The sequence below is a fragment of the Diadema antillarum genome, unplaced genomic scaffold, assembly GCF_040938485.1.
Source record: "Diadema antillarum isolate AM-2024a unplaced genomic scaffold, OU_Dant_1.0 seq00000447_RagTag, whole genome shotgun sequence".
NCBI classification, from domain to species: domain Eukaryota; kingdom Metazoa; phylum Echinodermata; class Echinoidea; order Diadematoida; family Diadematidae; genus Diadema; species Diadema antillarum.
The window spans coordinates 473186-500451 of NW_027271421.1; the positions used below are offsets into that span (position 1 = coordinate 473186).

The window sequence follows — 27266 nt, forward strand, 5'->3', positions numbered from 1 at the left end:
CACTCAATATACCAATACTCTCAACTTTCTCTCTATAAAAGCGTCTGAAAAAGAAAAAAGCATCGACATCATTATTGTCCATGTTAGGAGGAGGTTGCATCTGTTTTGTGTTTGAGAATGGCAGGTAATTTTATTTTGTAAATTATGTATTGATGTGTCGCCAATAACAAATATTGCAAGTGTTTTACCAAGGTGTGAGCTTTTCCAGGCTTGACAGACCAATGGTCGCACATATTATTTCATGAAAAAATAGCAATTATTACAAACTACATGATTAAGTTCTGTGAAAGAAATGCTTCCAATTACGGGCATGAGGTATAAGCCTAGTTATGTTGCTGTGTAATTACAATTCGCCAGTTCGTAATTAGCTCATGCACACATTGGTACAAGTGACCTTTTTTTTTTTCTCAGTTAGTTAGGCACTTCACTCGTTTTCAATGCGACATAATGCATAAGCTTGCCCGACGTAACAATTTATGGAATACAAACAAAGAATGAACTTGCGTTTAAACCAGGTGACCAGAATGGCCAATTGACATTTCAGGAGGCATCCATTTCATTGTTTTATATTGAATGCATTAACAACATTTTCTATTGACATTGCCAAATACCATGCAGGCTTACTGTCAGGTGGATGTGCTGGCAAGCGCCATCTAGTCTATGTCATAAGAATGTATGAATAATTATCACATCACAGATGCTTATCTCAGTGAAATAAGAAACCAAAACGCCTGTTGTCACAAAATGACATTTTTTTTTTGCTCATGCGCAAAGTGGAACTACGAACTGGTGATCAGGCCGGGCTACTAGGTAGATGATAGAGTCGGGGGGGGGGGGGGGGGGGGGCGGAAGGAGGGGTCCTCCTAGGACTTTTGACATAAACCACTAAATTAAATTCTAAAAGGGCACATCTTTCTTAAGTATTCTGTAGTTTCTTTAATTTCTGACGTATTTCCTTGTTTATCGACTTTCTGTTTTACATTGTTTTTCGATGATCTTTGTCGCCGACACTGCTGCGAGAGTGAAAATACGTCACTGACTGATATCAATCAACCAAAGCAAAAATAAACATTTTTAAACCAAATTTGACCGAAGGTACATTTACATTGAAATTGTACATGAATTCACGTTTTTGAGCAACTTAGGTCTGAAATGTATGTAGAGCCTTCATAATATTTATGCGTCATTTCAAAACCGCTCGCCCTGGCGGCGCAAATTTAATCTTAAAAGGTGCGGGAGACCAGAAAGAAAAAGAGTAGTGAAACATCGCAGCAACAGTTTTTTGTTTTTTGTTGTTGTTGTTTTTTTTTCTTCTGATGGTGACGTATGTTTGGGGGGGGGGGGTCCCAGAAACCCTGCCCCCACATAGTAAAGCTGGTATCTCACTGAGCAGCGAAAGTTTGCGAACGTAGCGAATTTGAGATTCGCCAACTTTTCTGACGAATGTTTGCGAAAAATCAAAGTTTGCTTCTGCCAAAGTTCGCTTTAGCGATGTTTAGCGACAATTAGCAACACTTCAGCGAATGTTTGCGAAAATGTTTGCGAAACACAGGTGGCGACCATTAGCGAATGTTAGCAAATGTTAGCGACAATTTTACAAATGTTAGCGACAGTTTTGCAAATATTAGCAACTGTTTGCAAATCCTTTGCGACAATTTTGCGAATGTTCTTGGACCTAGAAAAGTACCAGGCGATTATGTATAGTCAGACCCATAAAACGAACGTAAAACCTTCCACTGAATTCAGATCTCTTGTGACAACCGTTCAAGATGAATGTCCAGTATATGGAAATACATTTCTGCCAAGAAGAGGCTCAATGTGTTGCTATCCTTGAAGAGCTGCTTTGTCAGGCTGCTGCTACAGCTATTGTGCAGCATAAGAGAAATAAAATAAAGAAAAACAAGAAAGGAAGAAGAAAAGAAAGACTGTTTGGGTCAGAGAGTGGTTGTTGCAGAGGACAGACTTCCAGCAATTACATGATGGAGATGTCAAGAGCTTCAAGAACTTCCTTAGAGTGGAACCTTGTCTGTTTCAGAAGCTTTTATATAGGAACCATATGGTTACTTGTTCGCTAGCAGTGGCGAATCAAATAAAAATGTTTGCGACACCGTATTACGACCGCTTGCGAATTCTTACCAGTGTTTTGCGAATGTTTGCAACTGTTAGCGAAAATACAAATTCGCAAATGTTCGCAAAGAAATTTTGAACATGTTCAAAATTTCTTTGCGACAAGAAAAACTGTTTGCGACAATAAAAACCGTTTGCGAACTTTCTTGCGACTGTTAACGAGCCTTTTGCAGCCCTTTACGAACCCTGGCGAAATCCCAAATTCGCTACGTTCGCAAACGTTCGCCGCTCAGTGAGATACCCCCTTAAAGGTTAAAGGAACTACTCGTGATCCATACTTCGTAGGTACGTGGGTCATGAAGTACTGATAAACGGGCCCGCCGTGTGATGCATGTGCTCTAGTGACATAATCAGTTGGACAACCGTACAGCAAATCTCCATAGAAATCGACCACCGAGTTAAAGTAATCCGCAGTAATGTCGTCTGCAATACTCCAGTCGGTATACTCCTGATCTACAGAGTCGAATACGATCGCATCCTCCAGACCGTTGTAGAGAGCCAGCTGGGAGTAAATCGAAGCAAGGTAAGTGGCGCGGTCGTAAGGGGGCGGTGTTTCACTACCCCAGTAGGCAGGAAAAGATACGTATGGTATCAAAGTCCCCTCGTCCTTGTTGAAGCCGGCAACGATTGGCACATGGGCAAAGTCCCCTTTGCTATAGAGGTTCTTTGGTGTATCTTCGAGAAACGTACCGTCTACAGTCACTCGATACCCTGCAAGATATATCTGAGCATCGGGATGGCGGAAGAGGAATAATATTTACATACCAATCTAATGATGTGTGAAAAACTTGTTTGACAAAGCATATTGTTTATAATTTGATTCATCTCTGCGTTTTTCATAAAGTATTTACAACATAAACATTTCCCACTACTATTCACATTATATCAAACGCAAACTGAATAGTCATATAAAATGTACCAACAGTAAAATATTGTATAGGGGATTAATCATACAAATCCAATTGGTAAATCACCGATTATTTAATCGATTTAATACATTAAAATGCAGGAGACCATCTTAAGCTGAAGCTTGAATTTGATTGCAGCCTCTGGAAAAGCATATGGCTTATATTTCTTTACAATCATTAGATACAAATTGTGTAACCGAATACGGTAGCTACAATGAAAATGCATCAGTGAAAGATGAGTTATGGTGCAAGTTCATACATGTATGTGCAGTTTTGTTGTATTATTGTTAATGCTATTTCTAAAAAAAAAACTGTGCAGATTAATTTTCATATTGAAAAAAGATATACATAATATTTATGCATGCATATTATATAAGGACACGAGTCATGTAATATAACATTGTGGTGGAAAGAGTAAAGTATACTTGGCAGTCATCACTGTGTCCGCAGTATAATCAGAGCCTATAAGGTGATAGCCTTAAAGGTGATACTAACATGAGGTATTGCCAGCTGCTAGTATGCGCATGTCACAATCGTTAACATCAATCATTTTAATGGTTTGGAGTTCTTGTTCGTACTTACTGAAAACCGTACAGACAACAGCGTGTGTTGGTGTGTATACCACTAATCTGTCTATGGATCATGTGCACGCGCGCATACACACACATACACACACACGCACACATTGACTTTTTTTTCCTTAGTGGGCATTTATTGTGTACAGAGGCTTGGAAATTGAGCAAAATCTGAAACCTAACTCCAGAAATAAGCATGAAATTCGAGTAATTTTTTTTTTACATCATATGGTACATGTACCCGTATTAAGCCACCTCCAAACCATTTACAGCACATATTAGCTATTACCAGTGTCGATTTCATTAATATATATATATATGTTTTTAACATCTTGTGTTAATTATAGATGTTATATGTATGGATATTGCAGTAAAATCTAGGAAATTATGAATCTTAAGAGGGAATCAATGTCGTTGACAATCCAGCAGAAACATATTTTTAGACTTATTTTATAGTAGTGGTGATGACATCATCGAATCATCTATAGTGATCTGTTATTTCATATTATCAAATTGGTTGGTCAAATACCGGTTAGTGATTGGCTAAACACAGTAACGTGATGGAGGCACATTGGTTATGTTCGTCCATGGAAAAACATTTCCACGTAACAAATGACAAACGATACAAAATGTTTGAACGATCATATTTTTCACGCAATCGATAGGATAAATTTGCCTATTCCAATATGAAAGAGCAGATTTGACTTATCCATATAATATAACAGATGATGAGTTTTGTTGTCGGGAACATGTACCAAACGTTCTACCCTCAGGGTTTGAAAAGCTATTTCGGGAATCTATAAAGTCTCTCGACTTCGTCTCGGGACTTAATAAATAACCTCCCTTAAAAGCATTCAAACCCTTCTTGTGGAACATTCGGTATGTTCCCTCTCCCTGCCAGTCATCATCTAAATTTATATAATATTTCATAAGAAAAAATATGAAATTTGATAGTTCTCCTACTCTTCTTCTATGAGTTTACCCTATCCATGAACGTGTCCATGAAAATCCATCAACTGGTTAAATGATTTTTCTCTTTAGATACAGGTTACTATAGATGGTGCACCGCGTTGTCATGGCAGCCATACCTTCTCGGCGGTCGCTCTTAGTTTGTTGGCATCTTTCTCTCTGAGACATTCTACAAGAGCCTCAGAACTCGACGTGCTGCAATTCATGGCCACGCCCACAGCTCTCGACTGCCCAAGCTCTTTATCTAGATCGTTGAAAGTCCAATCAGCCACTGCCGTCCCACTCTGCATCAGTATCAACATAAAAAGGAATTGAAATAGGTCACTGGAATGTATCCGCACAAGACATACACAGAAAACAGCTGATGCACGAGAAAGCACAGAAACATTGGAACACATTTTAACAGAATATCATCATGCATGTAGTATTTGGGAAGAATATTTAAAATGATGGAACACGAAATTAATGTCAGCCTTAGTTGAATGACGAAGATACACTATTTGGGATAACTGTGAGGTGCCAATAGTGCTCTCTTGAATCAGGGAGGTGGGAAGAGTCTTCCCACTTCCCTGTTTGAATCATTGAATAGGGCTTGTCTACCTACGCACGTGAAGTCTGGATCCAGCGGACTACGTGGAGGAAACCAACAGATTAGTTCAACGGGCGTTGTGAAACGCAACAAGGGCACAGTAAGCATGGTAAGACATGTAGGACACTGATGGCCATTCACTGCATCCTGACTTGTCTCCAGCCGTCTTGATTAAGTCTTGCCACTGGAAATAAATGGGCCAGGACGAGAGACTTCCCTGCGCAGCTCTTCCTCACCTTAATGCAATTCACACTCAAGTCACAATATCACCCATTTTCATCCTAATCATTCCAAAGATGATACCACTAAGCATAGGTAGCATAGTATGGAATATGCGCACTCTGTTGGACCGTGCCGGGACTGAAAGACCTGAGAGAAGGACCGCACTTATTGCTGGAGAACTAGCAAGGTACAGGGTACAGATTGCCGCCCTTAGCGAAACACGCCTTGCTGTTGGAGGTCAACTGTCATATACACGCCGGTTACACATTCTCCTGGATCGGTCGCAAACAAGACGAACGTCATGAAGTAGGAGTCGGATTTGCCATTATGGGGAACCCAAACCCAAGGAGCAATGTGGATTGAGTGAGAGCAGCAACATTAGTAGAACAAATCAGTGAAAGTTCGAGGAAAATCGGACAGTCGATGAAAGAGTTATGAATTTTTAAAGTGTTGGTGTTGGAACCGCTGGATGAGGAGACTGCTAGAGGTTATGACATTGAGTGGACAACAATAGAAAGAAAATATAAAGGGAATTCAATAACAATTCGTTTTTCATGGAAATGACACATTCCATCAACTTGATACTGATGTTAAGGGTAGCAATTATTCCCTCTGCTTTCTGAAAGCGGTTAGTCATGTGTTCTTTTATTATGGTAGAAAAGTGATTTTTTTTTTTTTGGGGGGGGGGTGGAATTCCCTTTACATTTTCTTTACATTGTGTTCATGGCGATGTGTTCTACTAATATTAGTGCTTTCTCTCAATCGTTATTGCTCTTTGGGTTCCCTTTAAATCCAACTGAGTCAACAAGCCGGCTGTGCCCCCAAGGGTCTATCAATCATCGTCTAATGACTGTCCGACTTCCATTACCAAGAAAGCGGTATGCCACAATGACCAGCGCCTACGCAACCACGATGACCAGCCCTGATGGTGTCAAGGAAAGATTCTATGAGTACCTGCAAGCGACTATTCCCGCTGTGTCCAGATTAGATAAACTCATCACCCTTGGTGACTTCAAAGCTAGGGTCAGCACCGACTATGCATCATGAAAAGGAGTCCCATATAAGGAAAATGGTCTGGGAAATGCAACAGCATAATGGCTTATTGCTGCTGGAAACTTGCGCTGCACACCAGCTGCTCATTACCAATACAGTCTTTCGTCTACCGAACCGTTATAAGACGACATGGATGCATCCTCGCTCTGAGCACTGGCACTCGCTGGATTACCTTATCGTTAAACAAAGGGACGGGCAAGACGTTATAGTCACAAAAGGGCTTTTTACACTTGTAAATTTTTGCTTAGCCCCGGACCAACGGTGGAGCGAAGGGGGACCTTAGCCCCACCGTTGGTACGGGACTATCCTTAGCCCACTTTCTGTGTACACTCATTTTTGCCAAAGTGGGCTAGCCCCACCGATAGTACGGTACTATCTGGCCCTGCAAAATAGCAGGGGTTAGCACCGCAATTGCGGTGCCAAGCAAGTGAGTGTAAACAGAACGAAAAAATAATCCTGGGCTAAGCGACGGAGACGAAGTCCGACCCTCACTGACCAATCAAAAACGAGGTAATCAAGTGCTGCTGATGCGTGCGTGTACGTGTACAGTACACAGCGTAATTATGAATATTCATGTGGTTTGGAAAGTCCGGGGCTAAGAAATTCGAGTGTAAAAAGGTCAGTTTTCTCCTTAGCCCCGGGCAAGAGATAGGACGGGACTAATTGGCGAGTGTAAAAAGCTGAAAAAATTGGTACGGGACTAACGATAGTCCTGGGTCAGAGAAAGTCCGGGGTTAAGAAACACAAGTGTAAAAAGCCCTAAAAGCCATGTGCGGTGCAGCAAAGTGCTGGACAGATCACCGTCTGTTGATCTCAAAGCTCAGTATCAGGATTCAACCACGTAGAGGTTTTCAGGGAAAGATGGCATTGAAACGTTAGATGTTAAAGTTGGAGAGAGATCAGGTACAGCAGTCACTCATTGAAGAAATCGACAGCAAGTTGCAACAACAAAGTTTCAGCTCACGGGATGTTGAGTCCGACTGGATTCTCTTTCGCAGCTCTGTCTATGCTGCCGCCTCTGAGACGGTGGGTACGTCCCATCACTTAACTAGGACTGGTTCAATGACAAGAGCGAACGCATTCAATCTTTGCTCGAAGAGAAGCATCGCCTTCCGAGCACACCTCAACGACCCGACATCAGCTTCCAAGAAAACTGTTTTTTACAACATCAGGAGAAGCGTACAGCTGGAACTATGGCAAATGCAGGATGCATGGCTAGCATAAAGCTGATACGATACAGTCTTATGCTGATCAATTTCAATTTCAATTTCAATTTTATTTCCATTTCCATTGAATAAACAGGGAAAATTATATACAATACATTCATCGACATGAAAAACATAATACAGACAACACTGGATCACTTCAAACAAAATTTGTAGATCTACTTATTTTGATGTCCCATGATATGCACTGGACTTGTACTGCCACTGCCTAGTAATTTCTATATATTTTATCTCCTATGGCGACCAGGGATGCCATCTCATATCGCTTTTTATATTGGAAAAAATATCAACTACCGTGTATTATGTATATGGACCAATTTGTTTGGGCTCGTCTCTCCTCCTCAGTGCAGCAGATGGAAACGTACTGATCACAGACACGAAGAAGATTGTTGAACGCTTGACAGAACACTTCAAAATGTCCTCAACGGTCAATCTGCCATCAGCGAGTAAACAATCACAAGCCTGCTCCAAGTTCCAACCAATCACTCTCTTGCCGATATCCCCACAGAAGCCGAAGTGGAAGCAGCAGTAAAACATATTGTCCTGTTGAAAAGAACCTGGCGCTGACTCTATCCCTGTAGAAATCTACGCCTCTGGTCGCCATAACCTTGACAAAGCTCACCGAGCTATTCCAGTCCGTCTGGAACGAAGAGAAAATCCCACAGGAACCCTGGATGCTTCTGTCGTCCATTTGTACAAGTACAAAGGAAATCGAGCTTGCGACAACTACCGGGGAGATCTTTGCCAGAATCTTGCTGAACCGCCTGATCGACCACTTAGAGGAAGGTTTACAACCTGAAAGTTAATGCGCGCTCAGACAGAGTCGCAGCACAGTAACACAATGGATATGATTTTCGCAGCACGTCAACTCCAGGAGATATACTAGGAGCAGAATGTAGGTATCGACACCACCTTTGTAGACCTGACTAAGGCTTTTGACACCGTATGACTCTGGACTCTTCAATGATCATGGCCAAATTTGACTGCCCTGCAACACTCATCTCACTGGTAAAACAGTTTCATGCAAGCTAACGTGCAGGATAGCGGTGAACGCTCAGAGCCCTTCCCTGTCACAAACGGCGTGAAACTTGCCCCAACCGTCTTAAGCAAGAAGTTCTCAGCAATGTTGATATGCCTTTCGGGCGGGAGATATCGTTGTCGATTTCAGATTTAGAACTGATGGAAAGCTGTTTAACCTACGGATACTGCGGACAAAATCAAAATTCCGGGAGGATATCGCCTGTGACTTTCTCTTCGTAGATGACAGCTCCCTGTATCTCAGGGCGAAAATCCAATTGAATATGCTAGTACTCAGTCTGACATGCAAGAAATCATTGACCAATTCGCCAACGCCTGTATCGACTGAAGTGATGCATCAGCCAGCTCCTACAATTCCCTACACAGAGCCAACCATCATGATTAATGGCGAGAAGCTGAAAGTGGCAGACAAATGTGTTTACCTTGGCAGCACAAAGCCAGCTCGGCTTTCAGCAGACTCATAGACGGTGTGTGGGAAAGAAGAGGAAAACCTTCAAACCAAAGTATAGCTCTGTCGCGCAATAGTCATGCCCTCTGTACTGTATGCCTGCCAAACATGGATAGTGTATAGCCGGTATGCCAGGCAGCTGAACGCCTTCCACATAAGATGCCTCCAAAACTTGCTGCACGCGAAATGGCAAGACAACGTGCCAGATACCAAGATACTTCAGAGAGCCCATCAGATGGAGAGTATATTCATGAGATGCTCTAAAGCGCTCCCAACTCAGGCGGGGCATGTACTTCGAGTGTCCAACGAACATTTACCAAAGTGACTGCTCTATGGTGAACTAATGGAAGGCAAGCGCTCTCACGGAGGTCAGAGGAAGCGCTACAAGGGCACATTAAAAGCTTGGATGAAATGCTGCACCATCAATCCTGACACATGTGAAGCAGCGGCGCTAGACCGATCTGCCTGGCGATCTGTGGTCACCTCTGGCCCTTATTAGACTACGAAGTGAGACGTGTCGAGGAGCAGGAAAAGGAACGGCAGCGACGAAAATTAGCAGAGCGACCTCTCAGCCTGGCCTACCTCCACGGCATCAGATTTTTTTTTTTTTTTCAGAGCGAGGATCGGACTGTTTAACCATCTTCGCATTCACGAAGTGTAATGATACTAGAAGTTATGGTCGCCTTCGCCCGCGAAGGACGGACATCTTCATTGAATCATTATTGTCACTGCAAAACAGTCATTGTATACATGCAAGTTCCTGAGAATCCTTCCCTCCTTTTAGGTTTGTTTTGTTATTTTGGTGAAGTTGGAATGATAAGTTAATGTAAAACGTTAATTGCAATCTAGAAAGAAAATGGAAGGACATAACTATTTAGTAAGGAGTACTCTTAATATGGCTACATGTAACTACACAGGAAATGATTTATAGATATTGACTTTGTCTTATGTTGAATAACATCATATGGAAAAAAAATTGGATTCTTTTTTTCAGATGTGTATTAACAATTGGGAAGCAGAGAACACCGACTACCTTGATTGTATCAAGTAATGTATTTTGGGGGGTTAAATATGACTTGTATGTTTTTTCATCTTTTATATGCAATTGGAAAATGAAACCAGATTAGAGAGAGAGAGAGAGAGAGAGAGAGAATGCACGAGTAAGCAATGTGAACAAGAAAAGCTGAAACAACTGGAAAGATAATAAGCGGAGTCAATTAATATCACTGAACACCCTACAAACATTGCGAAAATGCATTAGCAGGCTAATTAGTTTGTTCTTGTGAATGAAGCATGCATGTACACGTGCAAATATTTACGTTGGCAAGTACAACGACAAAAGATATTGTGGATCTTGCATTCTTGAGAGCATTGTTCTAACAGAGAGTATAGTTTACTTATTATGAAATTGAGAACTCATGTCATGGTACTTGCACTTTAACACCAAGGAAATTCTCGGATTGGTAAATTCACAGACCTGTTTAACAAAGTGTAAGTGTACTTAAACGCACTCTCTCTCTCTTCGTGTGGTTACTATTGTTTGTCACATTAATTTTCTCCGCTCAAATAAACAGTAATGATATAACGACAATTATACATGTAACAAACTCTTTTTTTTAATGAATAATGATGAATCAACAGTCAATAATATTTGTCTTCTCTGTCACATTGATGACAGTTTTGTAAAGAAAATTTCACACCTCCATTATTGCCTGACTCAAATAAGGTCGACTCAGTTTTGAGAGGAGGTGAAAGCTCACGCTTCCAGCTCCAGCGCTCTCTCCAAAAATTGTGATCCTGTCCTTGTCTCCTCCGAAGGCTGAGGGAAGAAAATAAGAGGATGGAAGGAAATCGAAAGGTGACCATAATAAATATCAAGAAAATCAGAGGATGGAGAGAGATAGGTGATCATAATAAATGCATGGATAGATCGGGTCTAGGGCAATTACCCCATGGCAATTACCCCCCACCCTTCCCCAGTCCTAAATCCTAATCCTAATCCTCAACCTAATCCTAACCCTAACTCAAACTCCTAACCCTAAACCTAACCCTAATCTTTGCTCTAACCTTACCACTAACCAGTATTTAGCCGGGGTAATTACCCTCTGGGGGTAATTGCCCGGATACTGGATAGATCCCATAAAGATTGACTGGCAGACTTTATATAAAGAGAAAGGAAATGGAATGAGAGAGATATATATAGAGAGATATGTAACTTATTATCAAAGTGATGAGACTCAATACTAAAAAATGGCTGAATTCAGATATGTGTTCTGAAGTCGTTAACTCATGCTGAAACTATATAATGTATTACGTTCTTTACTCCATGTGGTTTGTTATGCTCAAAACCACTATTCCATTTTGTATAAACAGACAATAAAGCTGACGAAGACCTGAGGTCGAAAGCTTCTACCTGTACTACCATCCGGCATCGTGCGACGTCTCTTGTCTTCATTAACTATATTACATATATGGTTAGCATTGTGTACATATATTTCTGTTCAGTCTTACAGTCCTATGGAAATCAATATACATTTTTAATAATAATAATAATATTATTATTATTACCATTATTATTATCATTATCATTATCAATATTATTATTCATAACATTTATATAGCACATTATCACATGTAATGTCTCTAAGCGCTACGGGAAAAAATAGAAAAGGAAGAAGAAGAAAGGAAGAAAGAAGAAGAAGGTATACGGATTCAGAGACGGTAAGACATGAGTAATAGTCATAGAACTACTCAATGAAAAATACGGTTTTAACATGGATTTAAATTTGTCTACTGAGTATGTTTGTTTCAAACATTTAGGTAAGCAGTTCCAGGGTTGAGGCAATGCTGACTGAAATTATCTTAAACCATAGGATTGTGTATTGAAAGGAGGAGGTATTAAAAGTGATTTGTTGTTAGACCGCAAGTTCCGGGAGGGTAGGTATTCAGTTATCAACTGTTGAAGATAAACCGGTGCAATATTTCGCAAACAGTTGAAAGTTAACAAGAGAATCTTAAAGTTAATGCGGTAGTTCTCTCAGTAGTGGGGTAAGCGACTCACGTGAACGACGTTTAGCAAGAAGCCTGGCAGCTGAATTTTGAACTCTCTGCAGTTTGTTGATTTGCGCATCAGGTAGACCGTACGAGAGACTATTGCAAAAGTCAATGCGAGACATAACCAGTGCCTGAACGAGTCTTTGGCTTGTCTTTTAAGTCAGAAATTGGCAGATGCTGCCAATTTTGTGTAGGGCAAATGAGGCTGATCTGCACACACTTTTCACATGAGCCTTCAGTTCACACGAGTCTTCAAACTGACTTTAACTACTGACAATATTTGAGATATTAACTGTCAACACTAAATCTTGCAGTATCCTGCAACCTGCATTTGCTATGCATCTGCATTTACTATGATTACTTAAAGGGGAAGGCTAGTAACTGATCAGTGGGAATCAGTGGAAATGCTGGGAGATGATTGTTCCAATCCTTATGGGATTCATTCAAGAGTTCATTGTATATCTATTGTTGTGTGAAAATGATTTGCTTCAGAATGGTCTCATATTCAAGTAATGTGCAGTTTAATGCTTCCAGGTTAGCGTCCCTGGTCAGTGACGGAGCATTAATCTGCACATTACTTGAATATGAGACCGTTCTGAAGCAAATCATTTTCACACAACAATAGATATACAATGAACTCTTGAATGAATCCCATAAGGATTGGAACAATCATTTCCCAGCATCTCCACTGATTCCCACTGATCAGTTACTAGCCATCCCCTTTAAACAAATGGTTGATACATGAAATCACGGAATTAATGTCATATCTATCCCAATATCAGTTACCTATTTTGCTCTGATACCTGGGTATTATTACCTTCAATGTTAGTATAGACCCACTTGAGAGCCGCTACCTGATCCAGCATACCAACATTACCAGGAGCTTCTTCATCAGCTGGTGGAAAATAAGATTGAGAGGAATTATCATTTGAAGAACAGGTGTAAAAAGTAATGTCAGGACTGACTAATCAGAACAATGTCCGTATTTCATGTCCGTATTACATGATTAAATCGCTCTGTTTTATATTCATTTGGCACCTGTGGATCAATAGCGTCATTTGAATTATTTTCTTCAAAAATCTTGTTTGGAGTGGAGATATATCTGCCTACTTTTTCTTCATATCTGTTCTTCTTGGGAGTCAATATGTATTTTTTATTCATCGACAGGCGGTATTGACATGCTGTATCTTAATCTATAGCTTCTATATTCATTATGGATGCACTGTGATTGTCACACATGATCTAAACATTTGTGACAAAAATATTCTTTTTCTTTTAAATCTATATAAGAGATAAGAACTGACCTGTGGTGAAAAAAGAAAAAATGTTCAGGCGGTAGTTGATAGTTACGATTATGACGTCACCAACAGAGACCAATGGGACGCCGCTGAGTTCCGCTGTCATCGCGGTTCCAATGGAGAAAGCGCCACCATGAATAAAGACCATGACCGCCGAACCGTTCATCTTTATCATTCAAAACAATATCGATAATTCATGCCTATATTATATCTGTCGGAATTATTCATAGGACTGGAAGTGATATTTATCACAGACAAATTATCACAAAGTAATTTCGACGACGTTAATCCTGATAGCCGATATTCTATGCTAAGAGTGATCAATGAATTTCCTCTCCATATTATAAAACAAGATTATTATATTTAATATACCATCAACAGAACACATTGGTGCTAATAACTATAGACTATGCTTAAAGGGGTAATGATTATATCATTATATTCTACTCTATTAAACTAATATGTGGTTAAAGGGGTCATGGTTATGTCATTATATTCTACTCTATTAAACTAATATCAGTATTATCAATATCATTACTATTATTATTGTTATCATATTATAAAAGGAAACTCCGAAGCCATTCTATTTATTGAATGAAATTAGGAGTATTCGACGAAGGGACATGTATATGCCTCTAAAATAAAATAATGAATTAGGCATGAAATAACGCCTGTTTGCTTTTGTTTTACATTGTGTTAGAATAAATGTTGGATATTTGAAATAATTATTTATCTGTTTTTATTGTCAGATTCAAACAGCATTGCGCTCAATAAGTTCGTTCAACTGACTTTGTATTTCTTTTATGTATGAAAAAGAAATACAGAAATAAAATCAAAATCAATCAAATCAAACCCCACCGCTTTGCGGTAAAAATAAACAACAACAACAACAAACAAAAAAAAAAAAACTCTGGCGCGAAGACACTTGCCCTTGATGAATCCTACCTTTGGATTAGGAGCAAACACGTTCAAATACAGACAGTCTTCTGACATACCAGTAGGCGGGAAAAAGCCAAATACACCTTGCTGACACACAACTTCAAATTCCGTAGCGTTCCTTTCTCCTTCCCATGAAGTCATATTCGTGGGCGGAGCGAATCTCTCTGGAGGGGCTGCGTAAGGCACCCCCTATACATTGGTAGAAATAAAAACAAAAAAAAAACAAAAATTAATACAATCAAACAAAGCTAATTCTGTGGAGATGATAATGTCAATGCCTCCATGGCAGTTTAGGCTTCGGTGAAGAGGGTTTTACCGTGGTTACAAAATGACTATGATATAATAAAGCTTGTTCTATAACTAAAATACATCCCACGCAATTTCACCTTATTGGTAAACCTGTCTGATTCGAGTCAATGCTTTTACCAGTCTTGCAATAATTTTAACGACTGGCGTTGAACATCTTTAGTCATCATGATGATTTACATGAGAAATAAACTCCGTTTTTGTTTTGCTTCTTTTTTTTTCTTGTTTGGTTGTTTTGTTGTTGGTTTTTAAATGGAGATAGAATCGCATGGGTCGTACGGCTGTCATTGTCTGTAAGTTAAGTCTTCTCAATGGCGCATTCCAACACTTCACTCAACGTGCTGCAAGAGTGTCTCTTGATGACTCTTTCTGGTAAGAAGAAAGACTTTATTCCAGTGTACTAGTAAGTGAGTCTGCATACTTGTGAACCAAGAGGTTAGACTGTATACAGATACTGATGTACTAAGAGGTATATAAGAATGTATAGATCTGCATGGTGTACTAAGAAATAAGAATGGTTACTTGTGTACTCAGTGGAAGTCAAATTGGCCTTAAAGTCCACTTTATAAAGTTGACCTTTTTTTCAACTCACCAAGAAAACGTCGACATCTCGAGTCTTGTTGATGAACCTGCTTTCACTGAAAGTCACCGTCTTTCCTACCAGAGTTCCTTCTTTCACCGTAACTCTCGGATTCTCAGCATTCAGTGGTGCGCAAATGGCAAAAATTGCCAGCAAAGTCCACAATAGCTTCATCGTTTGAGAGGAACCACGCTTGTCTTGTTTTCCTAATAAAAAAAAAAAATCACTGATTTTATAACCAGAGAGTCCAAGTAGTGAGACTACGTACGTGCAATCAGCTGTCCGTCTATAGGTGCACTTGATCTACGCTTGACTGATATTGTCCTACGCAAGCACTGCTTGTACAGCGCAAGATAAATATTCAGACTTTGGTCACAATGAGCAATAAATGAATAAATGCCAAAATGACGTCAGTAACTTTGAGCAGAGGTATGAACGCATGGAAACGACGTAGTCTAATATTTATAACTGAAATGACTTCAAGCAACAAATGTCTTCTAATAGCTAGGAATGGACGTTGAAGCTGATCAATGAAAAAAGTGTATGCTGCACTTGAATGACAAAGATTATTGATAATGATACTGATGATAATAAAGGACATTTATATTGCGCAGCTACTATAATAATATACTCTTTGCGCATTACAAAGTAATGATCGCAACAAATTCAAATATAGCATGCATTACTTCAAACAAAAGATGACTTTTTAACCAGACCTTAAACTTATTAATTGTAGCGTCTTGCCTTACAAACAAATGGAGATTATTCCATAATTTCGGTGCAGCATACAAGAATGCCCTGTCACCGAGAGTGGCTGTTGATTTAGTGTTTGATCACGTTAGTGTTTGATCACGTTAACTTCGGAGATGATAAAATGTTTGAAATGAGTTTTAACTCTCCAAGTTCCTGTATGTACACTGGTGCTGTACCGTGAATAGCTCTATATACAATCAACAGAGTTTTAAATATGGTCCTCTGCTTTACAGGAAACCAATGTAACGCACGCAGTCATTATCAATCATTATCAGCCATTAGGGCCTACTAATGACGATTTTTCATTTTGTTTTTTACTTTTTTTTTGCAACGGGTCTATCACGGCAAGACTAACTTCAATCCAAGGAGATGGTTGATTTAAGCAGCAGATTTTATCTTTACAAAAGTTGTTTGAAAAAAGAAAACCGAAGCTCAATAGTATGGAAACGGTCCTGAGAATAAATAAGTTTCACAAAGGTCGAAGTCCGAAAATTGTTTAAATACTGACAACGCTCCAGAACATCTGAATAGGGCGCATATATGACTGTCATCTTCTTTGATCACGCTACAGGTGTGGAAAATTTTACAGGCTGTGACTCTCTCTGCCTCAGAAAGTATGAAAATATTCTAATACATTACGTGTAGTAAATTCCTTACTTCATCATTTTTGGGACCGCTTCGTTACACTGACATTGTATAGTTTAAACGGCAACTACGAAACGAATTTAAACTGATGAAATTATTTAAGATGACTTACGATATGCCTTACCTAGAGCCAGTGTTCTTTATACTAGCATTTTAACATATTAAGGTTTTCCACGCTCTGATTCTTGTAATTTTGGTGAAGAGATATCCCAGCAGTAGACGAGTCAGGCATTCAACATTGGTGCGCATCGTTATGGAATCGTAATTTTATACAGTGTTATAAGGGGTTTGAAACGATCTTGACAAATGGAAGTTCCTGCTCATTTCTCTTGTTTATAATTTTATGGCTGTAGACCCTAATGTCCAATGATCTACTTTACCGTTTTCTTGTTCAGTTATTTAAAAGTTACCATGATATTCAAAGGACAACAGTATCCATAAGACTATGCAATGAGGAATTTGTAACTTGAATAGAAGAATTTATGCAATCATTTCATTTGATGTAGAGTAATTTGTCAATCAGTCGCAATTTATCTGGAGAAACCTATAACTAAAAAGCTAGTAAGCTTTTTAGAAGAGAGAAGAAGAATTTAAGAAGAGAGAAAGATTTGAGAAAGATAGAAATAGGAGAAAGAATACAAAAACCCACGTACTTAGGTGAACTTTTTGTACAAGATACAAGAACACATTACATACACACACGCATGTACACACACAAACAAACACACACGCACACACACACACAAAGACAGTACGACAACGACAACATCAGACATAAACCTATATTTCATATGATGTTTTCACCTGCCCGCATGTACATAAAACTCATTAACTGTCTCATTTAAAGATGCACAATATGATACTCATTGATGGACTGATCATTGCGGGGTGGGAAGAATGGTAAGGAAAAGAATCCCGAGCAACACGAAAAGACAGCAGTTGTCATGGTAATGATTGATCTTAATGAGGATCACGATCCACTAGCAAAGTGACCAGTGATCTTGGCGTCTGATCGCAATAGTCAACATCAGAGTGAAATCTTGCTCTGGCACTCGCCATCAGGAACTCTAGTTTTTCTTGTAAAGTTCTAAATTCCCCCGATGCGTTTTAATAAAGTCAATCAATGCAGTTGAAGTTTAAGGTTGTAAACCATAGCGTTCTCATTTCTCACTGTTAATGATTCATTCATTATTCATTCACGCATTGTATAGTCATCAGAATACGATAGTGAATACAAAAAATAAGTCATGACGTCAATAGACAATATCACCCATTCTCTTCCGCTCTACTTTGTAATCATCTGATGACTTCTTTTCCACCAAAGCAAGTTTCCAATCACGCATTTATCATAATACGGCCGAAAGAGATATGATATACTCTCTCTGCGTTGACTAGTAAGCGAACTTCTCTATATGTAACAACGTTACATTCTTTGTATCATCACAAAGACTGATATGGTGACCTGGGGGGCATTTCATGAAGCATTTTGGTCGGATATTTTTCTGACAAACTGTTCCAAGCTTCTGAAATCCTTGCATTTGATTGGCTGAAAGCAAATTTGTCTGACAACTTTGTCGGACAAAATGCTTCATGAAATGCCCCCCAGGTGTATATTGTCTTGTATATCATTTTTTCCAGTCTTGAAAAATTAATGCAGGTTGTAATTGTATGACGTTCTGTGAACCATATAATGTAAGAAAGTTTAATTCGTTTTGTCGATGAATGTTCACATATCCTTTTTTTCTCTCTAAAAGGTGTTTACGTTTTAGCCATTCATTCGACTATTTCAGCAAACTTATGATACTAATACAGTTCAATACAAATTGGACATGATGATGATGATGATCCACATCATTTGCATGGCGACATATATCTGTTATAAAAACATTCAAAGGCGCAGACTCCTCCGAGGGTGCGGTTATCAACTCTTTTTCTCGGCAGAAACAGGTTTTCCAAACAGCTTTCAAGGAATTTTTACGAGTTGATAAACGCAAAGCTGTTTTGAAAGCCCTTTCGGAAAGCCTTTTCGAAAGCCGCAAATTTGTGGCTTTCCAAACAGGTTTCCTAAACAGGTTTTCAGAAACCTGTTTCTAGAAGCCTTTTGAAGCGAGATAAACGCAAAGCTGTTTTGAAACAGCTTTGTACTGCAGTTACGAACCATGCACGCCTCATATGACCTCTTCTCCTCGGGTCGAATTGCGCAATGCAGCTGTGCAGTGACAGGCCAGTTATCGTGTTCGCGAAGAGTTGATAAACGCAACTATTTTGGAAGCCGTTTCTAAAGGGCTTTGGAAACGGCTTTTGAAAGCCGTTTAAACAGGGGAAAGTTGATAAACGCAGCCCAAGACAGTTCGCAATTGAATGCCCGGTGAATATGTGAGTTTTGAGTGAGGCTTTGAAGTGATCCAGTTTGTCAATTTCACAGAGGAAAGATGGGAGGGAGTTCAAAAGGAATTGTCAATAATAATCATTATGATGGATTACACACTGAATAATTGCTGGACAAAACCAAAATAAAACAAAACTCTTCAAGAAAACTGTTATATGACAAGGAAGAGGAATATATTAATGACAATTCCTCTGTAATATCACCTTTGCAGAAAGTTCTGTCTTCTAGGATACTCCTGGTCAAGAAGAGTTTTAAATTACTCTTCAGTCATTATTGATACGTTGATCATTTCCACCACTTCTGAAGTATGAATAAATAATGCTTCACAGCAGAAGTCCTGGTGTATTTGCTTACCCAGGCCTTCGTTTAGAATGTTAATCTAAAAAAACTGTTGACGTACTTTTATTCAGTACCAGAATGACCGCATGATGGTCGCGTAGCCCAGTTGTTAGAATCAGAAGGGCTCACATTAAATATTTCAAAAACAACTTTAGATAACTCATCGAATTTGAAAAATGATCAAGAAATTAAAAAAAAAAAGAAGTACATGAGGAGGCACTGGCAGAGATAATTACGACCCGGCCATTATGACATATTACGATCAGTTACGTCATTTGACTATTATAAAAACAAAGGCTCGGGCTTGAACTTTAGACTTTAGATAGCAATTTGCATTATACTGTATACCGGAGAGTTCATGTGACGTGTCATTGCTGATTTATGACAATAGGTCAATATCATTTATCCTTATTTCCACCACTATGGTCTACACTGTATGAGCTTGAAGGCAATTCTGTTTTGTAGTTTCTGGTGCAAATTACAATAAGGAAACTGACTCAGGCACTTGAAAACTGGCTTCAATTCAAGTGAAGACATGTAGATGTGCTTCGTTTTAATCGGCGAAGTGCATTTGAGGATAGTATTGTGTGACTAATCAAGATTAATTGCAGGTAGGCTCATTCTTGTATTCCTCGAACGCCTGCTGCCATGCTGTCATCTCAGTCTTCCAGTCATCATAACTTTCCCGCCATTCCTTCTCTGTGTCACTCATGTCGTCTGGAAAGAGAGGGAGACAGGATGAAGAATCGATGTGATTACAATTGGCGCGCTTTCTTTTCATAGCTCACACTTACATCACATCCTGATTTGTCAACCCGTGTGCGAACCATTGAAAACATTTAATAAACGCTTTGGAGTTACTTTTCCGTCAACACATTTTAATAAATCTTGTATTTTTATTGAAATCGTAGTCCTATTTCACAGAAAACTAAATGGCACGTTGTGACCATTAACCTTGGAAGACGATGTCGATGTTAAAAAAAAAATCAAAAAGCCGAAGACAAATTATATCATTCCAATTTGCTGTCTCAAACATGAATAATTGTTAGAACTCATTAGCTTGTCTTATACTATCTGTCACTCTGTGCAATTACAGTGCGACTGACGAAAAAAAAAGCAGAAATCTAGTATCGAGTTGTTATACGAAATTACATGAGGTAGTGCAAACCAAACTTCAGTCCTATACGTTTATAGGCCTACAAAGCGAAATTATATTGTATAGGCAAAGGGGAGTCATCTACACTTTGCTATATAGGGTAAAACTGTTTAATTGCTACAACGACATGGTGACTGTTTCAAGACATTGGTTATTCCCTTATAATGGAATTGATACACACTGACAGACAGACAAACATACACGTGCACAATTGTTTCTTTATTTTTGGGATAGATGGACAGTACATGTCAAATCTTACATAGGAACTAAGTGATCATTGTCTCGAAAAATACCTGTAAAAGCCACGAGCGACGGGAAGTAGTGGTTCCAGAAATGACACTGTCTGGCTCTGACAGCCCTCCCTGTGGGCAATCCTATGGCTATCTCCTTGTATGCGAGTTCAGGGATCGTGTACTCTGGCCAGGTATACTGTCCTTCCCACGGGTCTGAATCCATGCTCGGCTTACTGGGATTTCTACGATACATATAATAGTTGCAATCCATTAATGCATTAAGTTCTTGTTGTTTAAGTGCCGTCCTCACACTGTCACATTCCCTATGCAAAAGTGCAAAATGCAATTAATTTTTATAAAGACAATCGGAATTTAATTGATTAAGGACTATAATCGAGAACTTTTCATCACAGATAAGAGGTATTTGTAACTTCTTAAAACATTAGCAAACTACATTTGTATTTCATTTTAGTGAATAAAATGACTGGCTTACCCGGTCTTGGCAAAGTTGGTCCAGAATTGCATCATCATAACGGAGAGGGCGTTCTCCTCGTCAGTCATGTTGTGTCCTTTGACGTGGTAGAGCTCATCAATGAAAGGGACGCCAAACACAAAAGTCATTTCTTCTCCATGTGCTGCGCCAAGCCAAGGAGTGTTGGGAGCAATTCCTTCGTACTCATAGAAGCTCCTTGAAAAAAAAAAAAAACATAAACAATATTACGCTGTTCTTACCAACACAAAACAACTGATAAGAAAGAATACTTAAATGAGTTTAGAAAGTCTCTAACTGAATAAAAGTTGAAATATTGTGTAGTTGAATTCACTCAACATGCCAATATCCTCAACTGTCTCTCTAAAAGTGTCTAAAGTAAACACAACAAACAAACGGACAAACAAACATCGACATTAATTGTTGTCCACTTAAGGATTAGGTTGCATCTGCAATTTTATTTTGTAAATTATGTATTGATGTGTCGCCAATAACAAATAATGCGCGTGTTAAACCACGGAACCAATTCGCACGAAAGCATATAATTTTATGAAATAATAGCAATTATTACAAACTACATGATTAGGTTCTGTGAGAGAAATGCTTCCAATTATGGGCATGAGGTAAGCCTACTTATGTTGCTGTGTGACTATAATGATGACCGATCACAGAAGGTATGTCGAGCTACTTAGGTAGGTGATAGAGCGTGTGTGTGTGTGTGGGGGGGGGGGTCCTCCCAGGCCTTTTCGCCATAAAAACTCCAAAAGGGCATATTTTTGGTGTACATATTCTTTTTAGTGTTCCTCACAAATGTAAGTGAAACATTGTGCAATCAAAATATTTTCTAAAGTATTCTGTTGTTTCTTTAATTTCTAACGTATTTCCTTGTCTGTCGACTTTTTGTTTTTCATTGTTTTTCGATGATCTTTGTCGGTGACACTGCTGCGAGGGTGAAAATATGTCACTGACTGAATATCGACAAAAAAGAAAAACAAAAGGAAAAATAAACATTTTCAAATGAAATTTTACAGAATGTTAATTTACATTGAAATTGTACATGGATTCACGTTTTTGAGCAAGTTAGGTCTGACATGTATGTAGAGCCTACATAATATCGTTACGCGTAATTTCAAAACCGCTCGCCCAGGCGGCGCAAATTTGATCTCAAAAGGTGCGAGAGACTGGAAAGTAAAAGAGTAGTGAAACATCGCGAAGATAGTTGTTTCTTTCTTCTTCTTTTTTCGATGGTGACATGTCGCGTGAAATGTCGAAGGGGGCTCCCAGCAACCCCCCCCCCCCCTCGATTTAGTAAAGGTTAAGGGGACGGCTGGTAATCCATACTTAGTAGGTACGTGGGTCATGAAGTACTGATAGACGGGCCCGCCGTGTGCTGCATGCGCTCTAGTGACATAATCAGTAGGACAAACGAACAGCAAATCTCCTAAGAAATCCACCACCGAGTCAAAGTAATCAGCAGTAATGTTGTCTGCAATACTCCAGTCGGTATACTCCTGATCTACAGAGTCGTATATGATGGCATCATCCAGACCGTTGTAGAAAGCCAGCTGGAATTGAATCGCTGCAAGGTAGGCAGCTCGGTCGTAAGGGGGCGGTGTTTCGCTACCCCTGTAGTCGGGAAAAGGTCCGTATAAAAAGAAAGTCCCCTCATCCTCGTTGAAGCCGGCAATGATTGGTACATGGGCAAAGTCCCCTTTGCTGTAGAGGTTTTTTGGTGTATCTTCGAGAAACGTACCGTCCAGAGTCACTTGATACCCTCCAATATATACCTGAGCATTGTGGTGGCGGAAGAGGGTACAATTTACATAAAAAACAAAGGATGTGTGAACGACTTGTTTGACAAAGCATAATCTTATATAGCCTATAAGGTGATACACGAAGTATTGGCAGCTGATAGATTGCGCATGTCACAATCTTTAACATTAATCATTTTAATGGTTTGGAGTTCTTGTTCGTAGTTACTGAAAACAGAACAGACAACATCATGTGTTGGTGTGTACACCACTAATCTATCTACGAATCCTGCACGCGCGCCCGCATACACACGCACACATCGACTTTTCTTATTGGGTATTTATTGCCTACAGAGGCTTGGAAATTGAGCAAATCTGGAACCTATCTCCAGAAATAAGCATGAATTTAGTAACAATTATTTATGGTATGAAGCCAACTCCAAACAATTTACAGCACATTTTAGCTATTACCGGCAGTGTCAATTTTATTCACATATGATTTTTAACATCTTGTGATAATTAAAGATGTTATAAGAATGGATATTGCAGTAAATTCTAGTAAATTATGAATTGAAAGACGGAATCAATGTTCTTGTCAATCCAGCAGAAACATTTTTTAAATTTCTTTTATAGTAGAGGTGATGACAGCATCGCCTCATCTAGTGTGATCTGCCATCTCATAATATTTCATGAGAATGTGAAATTTGATACTTCTACTACTCTTCTTCTGAGTTTACCCTATCCATGAACGCGTCCATGAAAGTCCATCAACTGGTGGACTGATTTTTTCTTTAGATAGAGAGTACTAGGGTACTACAAATGGTGCACCGCGTTGCCATGGCAGCCATACCTTCTCGGCGGTCTCTCTTAGTTTGTTGGCATCCTTCTCTCTGAGACATTCCACCAGAGCCTCAGAACTCGACGTGCTGCAATTCATGGCCACGCCCACAGCTCTCGACTGCTCAAGCTCCCTATCTAGATCGTTGAAAGCCCAGTCAGCCACTGCCGTCCCACTCTGCATCAGTATTAACATAAAAAAGGAAATGAAATAGGTCACTGGAATGTATCCGTAGAAAACATAAAAGTAAAAGCATTGAAACACTGGAACACCTTTTACTGGAAAGTCATCATGTATGTAGTTTTTGGGAAGAATATCTAAAATGATGACACACGAAATTTAATGTCAGCCTTTAGTCAAAGGACGAATGACTGTCGGGCTTCCACTGCCAAGAAAGCGGCATGCCACAATGATCAGCGCCTACACACCCACGATGACCAGCCCTGATGATGTCAAGGAAAGGTTCAATGAGAACCTGCAAGCGACCATTCCCACTGTGTCCAGATTAGATAAACTCATCACCCTTGGTGACTTCAAAGCTAGGGTCAGCACCGACTATGCATCATGGAAAGGAGTCCCAGGGAAGATGGTCTGGGCAAATGCAATAGATGGCTTATTGCTACTGGAAACCCGCGCTGTACATCAGCTACTCATTACCAACACAGTCTTTTGTCTACCCAACCGTAACAAGACGACATGGCTGTATCCTCGCTCCAAACACTGGCACTTGCTGGATTACATCATGGTCAGACAAAGGGACAGGCAAGACGTTATAGTCGCCAAAGCCATGTGTGGTGCAGCAGAGTGCTGGACAGATCACCGTCTGTTGATCTCAAAGCTCAGTATCAGGATTCAACCACGTAGACGTCTTCAGGGAAAGAAGACATTGAAACGTTAGATGTTTCAAAGATGGAGAGAGACCAGGCCAAGCAGCCACTCGTTAAAGAGATCGACAGCAAGCTGCAACAAAGTTCAACTCACTGGATGTTGAGTCCGACTGGATTGTCTTTCGCAGCATTGTCTATGACGCTGCCTCAGAGATGGTAGATCCCATCACATGAAAGCGTTAGGACTGGTTCGCATTCAGTCTTTTAAGCGTCGCCTTCACCGAGCAGACCTCAACGACCCGACATCAGCGTCCAAGAAAGCTGCTTTTTACAACATCAGAGGAAGCGTACAACTGGAACTACGGCAAATGCAGGATGCACGGCAGAGCGATAAAGCTGTTAAGATCCAGTGTTATGCTAATCGCAACGACATGGAAAACTTCTACAGAGAATACTGGATCACTTCAAGCAAAATTTGAAGATCTAGCTAAATATTTTATATCCCTTTATATGCACTGGACTTGTACTGCCACTGCCTGGTAATTTGTATATATGTTATCTCCTATGGCGACCAGGGATGACATCTCATAGCGCTTTTTATAGTGGAAAAGGCGCTCTTAAAATATCAACTATTATTAGAGCGCTCAAGACTTGTATATGGACCAACTTCGTTGGGACTGTCTTCCCCAGTGCAGATGGAAACGTACTGATCACAGACCAGAAAAAGGTTCTTGAACGCTGGGCAGAACAGTTCAGAAATGTCCTCATTGGTCGATCCAGCTGCCATCAGCGAGGAAGCGATCACAAGGCTGCTCCAGGTTCCAACCAATCACTCACTTGCCAATATCCCCACAGAAGCTGACGTGGAAGAAGCAGTAAAACACATATCTTGTGAAAAAGCACCTGGCGCTGACTCCATCCCTGCAAAAATCTGCACCTCTGGTCGCCAAACCCTCACTAGAAAGCTCACTGAGCTATTCCAATCTGTATGGAACCAAGAGAAAATCCCGCAGAAACCCTATGGATGCTTCTATCGTCCATTTGTACAAGCGCACAGGAAATCGACAAGCGTGCGACAACCACCACGGCATCTCGTTGCTATTTGTTATCGGAAAGATCTTTGCCAGAATCTTGTTGAACCGCCTGATCGACCACTTAGAGGAAGGCTGACTACCTGAACGTCAACGCGGGTTCAGACAGGGTCGCAGTACAGTGGTTGTGATTTTCGCAGTACGTCAACTCCACGAGAAATGCCAGGAGCAGAGCTAGTGTCGGTATCTACACCACCTTCGTAGACCTGACTAAGGCTTTTGACACCGTATGCCGAGAAGGACTCTGGATGATCATGCCCAAGTTTGTCTGCCCTGCAACGCTCATCTCATTGGTCAGACAGTTCCATGACTGCATCCAAGCTAACGTGCAGGATGGCGATGAACGCTCAGAGCCCTTCCCTGTCATAAACGGCGTGAAACAAGGCTGCGTCCTCGTCCCTACCCTCTTTAGCATGGTGTTCGCTCATCTATGCAGACAGATGCATTTCGTGAGGGTGGCATCGGAGTGGACTGCAAATTCAGAACTGATGGAAATCTGTTCAACGTACGGAGACTGCAGACAAAATCAAAAGTCCAGGAGGATATCGCCCGTGACTTTCTTTTTGCTGATGACTGTGCCCTGTATGGTAGAACCCAGTCTGACATGCAGGAAAGCATTGACCAACTCGCCAACACCTGTGACGACTTCGGTCTGACGATAAGCATAAAGAAGACTTTAGTGATGCATCAGCCCAGGGAAGTGGGAAGAGAGTTTCCCACCTCCCTGATCAGCCAGCTCCTGCAATCATTCACTATACACAAAGCCAACCATCACGGTCAACGGCGAGAAGTTGAAAGTGGCAGAAAAGTTACCTATCTAAAGTAGCACACTGTTACGAAATATCTACATCGAAGAAGCCGCGAAGTCTCCCGCAGAATTGCCAGGGCCTGCTCGGCTGTCAGCAGACTCAGAGACAGGGTGTAGGAGAGAAGAGGAAAACCTTCAAAACAAAGTAAAGCTGTGCCGCGCAGTCGTCATACCCTCTCTACTGTACACCTGCCAAACATGGACAGTGTACAGTCGGCATGCCAGGCAGGTGAACTCCTTCCACATGAGATGCCTCCGAAATCTGCTACACGTAAAATGGCAAGGGAAGGTGCCAGACACCGAAATACTTCAGGGAGACCAGATGGAGAGTTTTGATGCGATGCTCAAGCGCTCCCAACTCAGATGGGCCGGGCATGTACTTCGAATGGCCGACGAACATTTGCCAAAGTGACTGCTCTACGGTGAACTAATGGAAGGCAAGCGCTCTCAAGGAGGTCAGAAGATTGAAGCGCTACAAGGACACACTATATAAAAGCTTGGATGAAATGCTGCAGCGTCAATCGTGACACATGGGAAGTAACGGCACAAGACCGATCTTCCTGGCGATCCGTGGTCAGCTCTGGTTTATAAGGCTACGAAGTGAAACGTGTGGA

At 40.4% G+C, this 27266-nt stretch overlaps 2 protein-coding genes and 1 long non-coding RNA gene across 3 annotated transcripts in view; all 3 read right to left on the reverse strand.

The window, feature by feature from the left end:
* Positions 1 to 27266, reverse strand: part of LOC139732795 (cholinesterase-like) — a 33428-nt gene that overhangs the window by 1743 nt on the left and 4419 nt on the right. The window contains exons 6-7 of the mRNA XM_071643639.1: positions 23939 to 24103; positions 22679 to 23124 (exon numbers count right to left, since the gene is read on the reverse strand). Of these exons, the coding sequence (XP_071499740.1) occupies positions 22679 to 23124; positions 23939 to 24103 (611 nt within the window). The remainder of the gene's footprint in view (positions 1 to 22678; positions 23125 to 23938; positions 24104 to 27266) is intronic.
* On the reverse strand, positions 2357 to 13109 carry LOC139732782 (cholinesterase 1-like). The gene is made up of 4 exons (XM_071643625.1): positions 13027 to 13109; positions 10856 to 10974; positions 4699 to 4863; positions 2357 to 2851 (listed from the first exon to the last, which is right to left on the reverse strand). Exons 1-4 carry the CDS (start codon positions 13073 to 13075, stop codon positions 2357 to 2359), a joined length of 828 nt encoding a protein of 275 aa, XP_071499726.1. The 5' UTR covers positions 13076 to 13109.
* LOC139732797 (uncharacterized) lies at positions 13518 to 17400 on the reverse strand. The gene is made up of 3 exons (XR_011711048.1): positions 15345 to 17400; positions 14453 to 14635; positions 13518 to 13673 (listed from the first exon to the last, which is right to left on the reverse strand). It is a non-coding gene; the product is annotated as an uncharacterized lncRNA (long non-coding RNA).